The sequence below is a fragment of the Delphinapterus leucas genome, chromosome 2 (genome assembly GCF_059928025.1).
Source record: "Delphinapterus leucas isolate spDelLeu-1000000601 "Yukka" chromosome 2, BTC_Dleu_Yukka2, whole genome shotgun sequence".
Taxonomy (NCBI): Eukaryota; Metazoa; Chordata; class Mammalia; order Artiodactyla; family Monodontidae; genus Delphinapterus; species Delphinapterus leucas.
This window is the reverse complement of record NC_143130.1, coordinates 175,822,477-175,832,070: the sequence shown is the minus strand read 5'-3', so window position 1 is coordinate 175,832,070 and position 9,594 is coordinate 175,822,477. Positions and strand designations below refer to the sequence as shown.

General features: G+C 56.4%; 1 protein-coding gene across 9 annotated transcripts in view; it reads left to right on the top strand.

Annotated features, from left to right (window-relative positions):
* Positions 1-3,210: 3,210 nt before the first annotated feature.
* The window catches only part of BCL11B (BCL11 transcription factor B), a 97,200-nt gene continuing 90,816 nt past the window's right edge, over positions 3,211-9,594 (top strand). For 3 of the 9 annotated variants that reach the window (XM_022576131.2, XM_022576130.2, XM_089908190.1), the window contains exon 1: positions 3,216-4,522. In XM_022576131.2, coding sequence (XP_022431839.1) covers positions 4,465-4,522 — 58 coding nt within the window. In that variant the 5' untranslated portion in view covers positions 3,216-4,464. Of the gene's footprint in view, positions 4,523-9,594 lie in introns of all 9 variants that reach the window. The other 6 variants (XM_022576129.2, XM_022576128.2, XM_089908189.1 and 3 more) reach the window with 5 other exon arrangements.

Here is a 9,594-nt window from a genome sequence, read left to right as displayed (position 1 = left end):
TGCCCCCATTGCATGGCGTGGTCCACGCAGCACACACTGGGAATCAGAGCCCCACACAAGGTTAATAAAAAGACGCTCTGATTTGATAAATGATTTATGATTTCCGAACTAGTCCTCAATAAAGAAATTTAAAGAAACTGAAAAATGTTAAGGATTATCTGCTGGTACGCACTGTGAAGCTAGAAATATTTGTGAGTTCAAAAAGCTTTCTGACCTCTCCTTTTTTTTGAAAGATGGTGCAGAAAATGTGGCATTTCTTTCTGTCTGATTGCAGTCTGCACAAAGCCCCAGCTCTGGGCGGAGCACACAGTAGGTCTACAGCAGGTTCTGAAGAAAAGAGTCGGAAGTTGTGGTATTACTTTAGGACCACATTTGTGCTTGCACTTTTCCCATTTATATTTTCATATGTTAAGCACCTGCCTCCCCCCCACACCCCCCCATTTTGGGGATGGGAGTGACTTTTACTCTAAACAAAGGCTTGATAGGTCAGGGAGTGGTTGTGTGTGTGTGTGTGTGTGTGTGTGTGTGTGCAGTAACCTTCTCAGAAGGGTCTTGGATCCCCTGCCTGCCAGGGGTCCTGAGGACGGGGTAGGGACGGGGCTGTGACCCGAGCTCCGCCACCCCACTTTCGCTCCGCCCGCCTGTTGTCTGGGCATCGAGAGAGTGGGGAAACCGGGGGCCAGCTGCCATAGCCGGGCGGGGTCGAGGGAGAGGTCAAGGTCGGCGGAGAGACAGCTATTGATCCTACTTGGAACGCGAGACAGGGAGCAGAGCAAGACCAAAGGGGGAGCTGTGAGACCAGACATAACAGCTTTCAGCGCTAATGATGCCCGTGCCAGACGGGCAGAGGGAAAAAAAGGAGACTGGAGCTGCAGCTGGGATCGCTCGCTGCATGCGCCCGGCCGCCTCTCCCGAGAGGAGGAGAAGTAGGAGGAGGGGGAGGAGGGCGAAGGGGCCAGCACAGGGCTGGGCAGGGGCAGGGCAGCCTCTCCCTGGCCGCCGCGAGGTGGAGCGCGCCGGCGGGCTGCGGCGTGTCCAGCCCTGCGCCGGCCCGCCCGCGCGTCCCTCTTCCCGCCGTCGGGGCAGCGTGGGGCCAATGAGGAAGTGCTCCCCGGGTCAGTCGCGGCCCGCGCCGCCCCCTGCCCGCTACTTCCTGCTGGGGGTGGGGCGGGGGTGCCCCATCCCTGGACCCAGCCGCCCGAGCGCGCGCGATTAGGCAGCTGCAGCCGGGGCCCCCGGGCACCCTGCACAGTCCGCGGAGGGGCCCCCTTCCTAGGAGGGGGCTGCCCCATTCCCCCAGGCCACAGACCGGGTCCCCCATCCTTGTAATCGGCCCCGGGAGGGTGAGGGTCGCGTGCTGGGATTTCGGGCGCCGGAGCGCCGGCGGCGCGGAGACGCGGGCCAGCCGCGGCGATTTGAGTCCAGACCTGCCCCCGTGCGCTGTGTGACCTTGGGCAAAGCGCTGTCCCTCTCTGGACTTCACACCACCAGTGCTCAGAGAGCTCTCCCAAATTTAAGAATGTGGGCAAGTTGGGATGGCCGGTTTATGGTTTTCTTAAGTTTATTTAAGGTGCGTGTGGGCATTTTTTTCTTACTTAGGCCACTTTCCTGGAAAGATTTTCGTGGTAGGGCTGCATGGGAGGAGGTGCTTCCAGACTTTGGACCACGTGGAGGTGGGGTGTAGGTGGTGGGTGATGGGCTGCAGCGTGCAGCCCCGCGTGGGTAGCTAGTGCGGACTGGCTCGCCACCCGCGCCCCTTCGCCCCCCACGCCGCCCCCTCCGCCCAGTCCCCACCCGCTCGTCCGCCGCCCCTGCCGCCCGGTCCGTAGAGCTGCACGCTAGGGCACATTTTATTGTTATTAGTTTTTAGGTGGGGGTGGCTTGGGCTGAGAGGTCTTTCTGCCCTCGCTAATGGGCGCTGCGCTCTGTTAAGTTGTTGGTGCCGTCGCCCGACCCACGACCTTGGGGGCGAACGCCCCCAGCCCCGTATCCTCCCCAGAGGAAAAGGCCCTGAGGGAGGCGGCGCGCCCGGAGGCGTCACGGCCCAGCCTTTCGCTCCGGTGAGGCCGCCAGGGCCCGGCCTGGGGGCGGGGTGGGGTGGGTGCAGCTGGGCTCGCCCGCGAAGCCCAGTCCGGAGCCAGGCCCGGACCCGCCCTCGCCGCCTCCCGGCCCAGACCCGAGATGCCCTGGGAACGGTGAGGGGGCCGGCCGCGTGGCACGCCCAGCCGGGAGGGCAAGTCGCGAAGTAGATGAAGTTGGCTGCGGCCTGGGGAGGGACGAGGAGGTTGGAGTGGGGGTGGAGGTCCACGCGGACTGCGGCCTGGCCTTGTCCCCGGGCCACGGACAGGCGCCCACAACTCCTCTTGTCCTCGCCGGCTGCAGATCAAACGGCTGACAAGGCAGCTGTGTCCTTCCCAGTCTGACGGGCGATTTCCAGTCCTGCCCTGGGCGGAGGAGCCCTGGGGGAGGGGGGCGTTACTTCCAGGCTGCAGTAATTGTCAGGGGGTGGGAGGGAACTGGGGGACCTGAGGGGGTCACCCACACGAGTGGGTCCAGAGATCCGGCCACACCTACTTCTGGGTCAGCAGGTACGAGGACCTCTCCCACGTGGAGCAGCCCTGCCCTTCACCCCCACGCTTCCCACAGATCTCGACGTTGGGGCCGGGGTGTCCGTGTACACCCTAAGGAGTTAATGGGATGAGGTGGAGGGAGCGCACAGATTGGGGTGAACATTCCTTCCGGAATGCGACTCAGACAAGGTCTCACGTTTCCCCTCCCCCAAATGTGCTCTTAATTCTCTCCTCTTAGCATCTTTTATTTCGTCCGCTTCGCTCTCGCTGAGTTTGGAATATCAGGATTTATATGGAGACACTTTTTGGAAGTTTAACCCCGACCCCTCGATAAAACAAAAGTGAAAACAACCAAGCTACTTTTCTAGGGACATGAAGCAATTGACCATCTGCCTCCAGTCCCCGTGTCGACCCCAACCCTCTTTCACAGCCATCCCCACGCCCCCCCCCCCCAAGAGCTTTCGGATGAGTGGGTGGGGACTTGGGTTGATTCAACTTACTTCCACGCACAGCGCACTCCGCCCCTCTTCTCTCGGGGTCCAGCTCCCTGGAGGGGAGGAGGGATGGAGGATTTTCTTTTATTTAAAAATATCCTGCCCAGCGTCCTCCCTCCCCCCCCCCCCCAGGCGTTTTGCGCTGGCAGTGCAAGGGGAGGAGAGGAGCGCTCTAAAACGCTGCACGTGTGGCCGGCCTGGACTGCGGGTGTGCGCACGGGCGAATGTGTGTGTGTGTGTGAGTGTGTGAGTGTGTGTGTGTGTGTGCGCTTTCTTGTTCTCTTACAGGGTACAATGTTAAAAAGCCACCGCTAGTCGCCCCCAGTGCTCCGACTCTCTGGGTCTTTTTGTCTCTAGTGCAGATTAAACGTCACGTCCGCACTTGAACTTGAATTTTATCCCATTGTACAGAGGCAGCCCCAGCCATAGAGAGACCGAGAGCTCCCAGAGAACCCGGACTCCGCCATCTTCACGTTGCAATCTATAGCTCCCAGTCCGCGCCCGCACCGACCCAGGCGCACTGGGCGAGCCGCCCCTCGGCCCAGCTCCCCTCGGGCCCGCGGCGCCAGGGGAGCGCTGGGGAGCGCTCGCGGGGACCCGGCAGCCTCTCCGGCCGGCGCCAGCCTGCCAGGTGAACTGGGAAGGAGCCGCTCCTGGAGTCCCCCCAGAGCCTCGGAAGGGTCAGTCTCCGAGAAAAAAACAGGCAGCCCGCAGAAAACCCAGAAACAACCGAACCGGGGCAGTTTTACATTGCTTTGGGTTTCTGGAGGGGGCGGGGTGAAGGGGTACGAGACAAGTCCCCAAGTTTTCTTTGCTTTTTTTTCTTTTCTTTTTCTTCTATTTTTTATTTGTTTGCATTTTTTTTTCCTTTTCCCCCCTCCTGGTAGAAGTGCGCTTTCCACCTACCAGACCCTGAAAGAAAGTGTCAGGAGCCGGTGCAAAATCCGGTTTAAGTTCAAGAAGACATTTGCAAGTCCAGGAGGCCAAGCAGTTTGAAGAAGTGTAAGCAATTTTTTTTTCCTTGAAAAGAATATATTTTTGAAGAAATCAGCCAGTCCGCGGCAAGCAAGAGCAGATTTTTTTTTTTTTTGCCTTTCTCCTATTTTAGATCGAGAGGTTTTTCTTTTTCCTTCTCTTTTTCTTTTTTTTGCAAACAAAACAAAAAACAGCATAGAAGAAAGCGCAAAATAAAGAAGAAGAAGAGGAGGAAGAGAGGGCAAGAGGGGAAGGAAAAAAAAAAAAACCAAAACACCAACCCGGGCAGAGGAGGAGGCGCGGCGGCGGCGGCGGCAGCGGCGGCAGCGGCGCGGCGCGGCGGCAGCGGCGGCGGCTCGGACCCCTCCCCCGGCTCCCCCCATCGGTGCAGCTCTCCGGGCGATGCCAGAATAGATGCCGGGGCAATGTCCCGCCGCAAACAGGGCAACCCGCAGCACTTGTCCCAGAGGGAGCTCATCACCCGTAAGTGTCTGCGGCGTGCGCGCGAGGGGCCGGAGGATGGGGCTCCGGGCGCCCGGGGCTGGGGACACCGAGCCAGGCGCAGCCGGGCCGGGCGCCGGGGAGGCCCGCGGGCTCGCAGAGGCAGCAGCGTCGGCCCAGAGCATGGTAGGGGGCGGGGGGCCTTGGGAAAGTTTCTTTGCAGCCCGGAGAGTCCGGGCTCTGCGCACTCAGACGCGCCTCGGGCTCGGGGGCCTGCGGAGCGGGCTCCGGGCCGGGGAGGGGGCGCGCGGGCTGGAGGAGGTGTGTGTGTGCGCGCGGATCCCGGCTGGACGCTCGCCCCTCCGAGCGGCGTGTGTGGCGGCGGCGGCGCTGGTGGCGGGGTTTGGAGAGGAGGGGGAGGGGGCTGGGGGAGCGGAGGGGGAGGGGAGCCGGGAAGTGGGGAAAAGTTGGCTAGCGCGTGGGTCCGTGCTGACGGCGCGGGCGGAGGAGAGCGGGGTGCGCTCGGGCCTGGGGGAGATGCGGGGCGAGGGGCGGCCGCCGGCTCCGAGTCCCCCAGGCGCTGCACCCGGCCGGGCAGGGCGCCGGCCACGCCGGTCCTAGGATTCCGCAGCCGCCTTTCTCTCCCCTCCTCTTGCTATTTGCAAAAGAATCCAGCTGCGTGGCTGTTTGCCGGGCTCCTGCACCCCAACCCCCATTTCCCCACCTCCGTCTGTCTCCTGGGATGATCTTGTCTTCTTTCCCCCACTCCAAAAGAAGGTGGGGGCATCGGGGGCTGGTGAAAAATCCCCGCCACGGGGGGGAAAAAAGCGTTGTTAGCTAGGAGTGGGATGTGCTTGTACAATAGTGGAGGGGGGGGAAGAAAAAAAGAAAAAAGGAAAGAGATCTATCAATCTCTCACCCATCTTCCTATCTCGGATCTTTCATCTCCCCTATCTAAATAAACAAGGCAGGTCGCAGTGGAAATCCACGGGCTGAAATCGTGTGGATTTCAAGCAAGTGGCGGGGCGGGCAAAGTCAGGTAGCGGGGCAGAGACGCAGCAGCTTCCAGCGCCCCAGTCGGGTTTATTTAGCAAAGGGAAGAAGCGTGCGGGAGCGGGCCAGGTACGGGGTTTGCAGGGGAGCTCGCCCGGCTGCCTGCACGCTTGCACCCCCGGAAGGTCGGCTCACAGCGCTCCCCGCCCGCCGCAGCCCGCGGGGCCGCTGCTCCGCGGCGCGCAAACCTTTCCCCGCGGTCCTTTCTCTCACGGTGCCTGGGTCGCCTTTGCTATTTTTTTTTTTTAAATTGTTTTGAAACTGCAGTAGAAATAAAACGTCCTCTGGGTGCCATCGAAACAGCGGGCAGGTTGTGTTCCTGCAATCCTTGGAGCACCTCGTCAGGCTGGGGCCGGGCTGCCGGCGCGGAGCTGGAGAGGGCTGCGCGCCCAGCCGCCGCCGAGGACCGGCTGCGGGGCGGCCGAGAGCCGAATATTTGTTATATTTTTTAAAATTTAAATAAATAAATAAATATATAAAGGGGTTCTCCCCTCCCCTGAAAACCCAGCATAGGCGCCATCTGCTCGGAGCATTTGCTGCTGCCATCTCTCCTTTGTTACAGCAGATACATTAGTAAGAATTTGTGGATTTATTATTATTTTGGGGGGAAGGGAATAGATATTAAAGTGGGCTTGCTTTGGGAGAGGGATACCTTTCTGGAGGGAGGGAAGAGGACTTCTATTTTTCATCATTGTAACATCAAAGGAGACTCGCTGGTTGCATTTAAAACAAAATGTTTTGCAACCATATTTGAACCTGGTTTGATCAAGGTCCTCATCGCCAGTTGACATTTCGTCCTTTACCAATCCTTTAGCAATCGCTTATTCTACCCCCCTCCCCCGTTTAGATGGTGGAGTGGCTGTTAGAATGTCTGTACTTGCAGACGCCTAATTTCTCCAGGAGGCAATTTGCCCCACAGAGCCTCTGTATAATTGCAAGGGTTGTTTTTGAGGAGGGGGAAGTTGGGGGGGGGAGTCCGGGAAGGGGGAGTTGTCTGGGGTGCATTGCCAAGCTGGCAGCAGCGAAGGAGCCAGGAGTGTTTGCAGTTGTGTGTAAAGGGGGAAAGAAGCAGGTAGGTTCGCTTTGCTTTTGCTCTCTCCTCTCTGGTGTTCCTGGGACCTCAGGAGCAAGCCCTGGCCAGGAGGACTGGCGGCAGCTGGGCATGGGGGGCGAGGGGTGCCTAGTGCAACATCCTTCCATCCTTCATTTGTTTCACGGCTGTTTCAGTCTTGCTCAGAGCAGTGCTGGGGAAAGCCGGCTGACACTGGAGCAGTGGCAGGGAAGGAGAGGTGGGGAGGAGACCAGGGGGCAAAGGATATCCCACCTGCCTTCCTGGAGCGCACGGAGCCCAGTGCATATGCCGGGGTTTAAGCAGGGAGAGTGGTCCAACCAGTTTTCAGACAAGGCTATTTATTATCCAAAAGCAGCTGGCTTTTCTGTCTGTCCTATGTCACCCGGAAGGTGGGAGTGCAGGCAGGGGAAAGGCAAGAATTGGATGCAGTTTAGGCTGTAGGGCCTGTGCAAGTGTGCCTTTCCACAATGATGCAGGAGTTGTGGGTCTCGGGTGCTCTGGAGCCCTGGCCAGCAAAATGGGTGCTGCCACAGCCCCGATCCGGTGTCCACATTTTAGATTTCAAATGTGAAAGAAACAGCCTAAAACGTGGTGCATCTTCAGTTGGGTGGCAGCCCGCCGGCCTCAGGTTATTTAGAGATGATGCAACTCAGTATAACTGATGGTTTGAGAAACAGAAGAGCACACAAACAGCATCGATCATCTTGCAGGGGGGTTGGCAAGTGGGAGAAGGGCTCCATAATGAGCTAGTTAAATTTACAGACAGGGCCAGTGAGAAGAGGAGTGAGGTAGAAAAGAGAGAGTGGGAGACAGCTGGGGATGAAGACTGAGGCTTCTGGTTTGTTTCAAAATGTTTGACCCAGATGGATATGGCTTTTAAAACCGGAGGACAGACACAGCTTTCAAGAAAAACAAACACAAAACAACACAGTGACAGTGGTGGACAGGGTAGGATGAGGACCAGTGACTGGCCAGGCAGAGGGAAGGGCCGTGAGCCCACTGCGCCAGGCCGGGTGAGTGGCGAGGCAGATGAACCCCAGGCCGTGCAGGAGCTCTGAGGCTTCCCGAAGGAAATAAGAAGGCCAGGGTAGATTACACAGCCCCAGCGAAGGTGATTTTTTTCAACAACCCACCAACAGGTTTCCTTGGAAGGTTAGTAATTTTCCGTATGAATCCACGATTTTGCAGAACAACTAGAGACCCAAGATTTGACACGGAAGTTAGGGTGTGTTCATTCCATGGTTGCCTTTTAAATTAGGCTTTGCTGTGGCTGTGTGTTCTGAAGGCCGCTGTGCTTACAATTATCTTAACTCCCCAGGGTAGAGTATATCTCCAGGTGTCCACATATCTTTCAAAATTGGGCCTCTGATAAATTTCATAAGACCTGGGTCCCTCTTCTTTTTTGGTAGTTGGTGGGGGGAGTGAAGCTTGTCTCCCTTCTGCACAGAAGGGAACCCCATATCGTTAGAAGTGTGATATAAGTCAGCTGCTCTGATTCTAAGGGAGAATAGAAATGTGTTCATCCAAGGTGTTATGCCAGGCGGACTTTATTCATTTGTAATTCACACCTGAGAGAAAAAATAGCCATGAGCATATTTTAACAACCCATAATATTTTTAAAGGGTAGTCTTTCCGTCCCCGAAAATTATGCACGGGGGCATATTTCCTTTTTTTATGAGGGTGGGAGGTGGCTCTCTGTGCTTTGGCCTTGGCGATTTTTGTCTGGCCTTCAAAATATTTCGTAACAGAAAACGAGTCATTTCTCAAGTGCTGGAGTGAATGCAGTTGCTTTGGTGAAGGCGGCCTTAGGAACATGGAGGGAGGCTGAGTCAGATGCTGGGGTGTGATGCTTTGCTGACCACTGTGCAGGGCCAGATGGGTCTTATTGACCAAAGGGGAGGCCAATTTTGGGTGCACCGGACAGTAATTAGCATCTGTCTCAGGTGAGATGGAAGCGCGCAAAGCAATCGATCCGTTTCCCACTGTAGAGGACACCGGTTTCTAGCGCCTTATCAGAATCGAGCCCTTGGCACTGTCTTTGGGCTTAGAACACGGCTTGCACCCGCCTTCTCTTTTTCCTTTTCATCTCCTTTCTCCGATCGCTTTGCATTCTCTGTTGCTTGTTGTGATAAAATACTTTCCAAAATAAACTTTCAGTTGAATTGGCTTTTAGTTGATGGCAAGGCTGCAACGCCCAGCAGCGTCTGGCGCCTCTTGGCAGCTAGGGGGAGCTCGGTGCCCGTGTCATGCGTGGAGCCGTCGCTGCGAGGGGCCGGGACCCGGCTTCCATCAGCTGCGAAAGCAGTTTACGTTGCTGCAAAATGTCCTAAGTGTGAAGTTGTAATATTGATTTTCCTGCAGAGAGTCGAGCAGGACAAAATGAGAATATAAGTTTGAGAAATCTATTTTCAAGCCATCGGCATTGATTTACAAGCCCTCACTAGGCAGATGGGGGCAATTTTCTTTTTTTAAATTTTTTTTTTTTAAACAGTTACAATTGTTAGCTTTGAATGGGCGTGTTTCCTCCGGTTACTCTGTGGTCTTGACTTTCTGAATTGCATTAGGTCGTTGAGGCATGCCTGATGGGGTGAGGGGGTCTGGGAAGAGTGAACCTCGTTTTGTCCATTCCTGTGTTGCATGTCACAGACCTGGGGATCTGCCACTGCTCTGGGGAGTCATGCGTCTAAAACAGCTTGATGAGTGGAGATCTTTTCAGCTCAGATTTTATAACACTTGGATCCTCAATTCCATTTATTAGGTAATGTTCCCACTGTACTAAGTGAAATAGCGCCATCCTCCAAAGAGATAAAATGCCAAGTCCAATAATGTGTAAAACTTTGTCTGGAAGGAGTATGTGCTTGCTAGACCCAGCGTTGCTAATACCTTTCACCCCAAACGGTGCCCTTAATGGATGGCTTTTCATGACACGATTTCTCCCCTAACCGTGTAATTTCGTGCTGGGGAATATGTGTGCTTTTGATCACGGAAT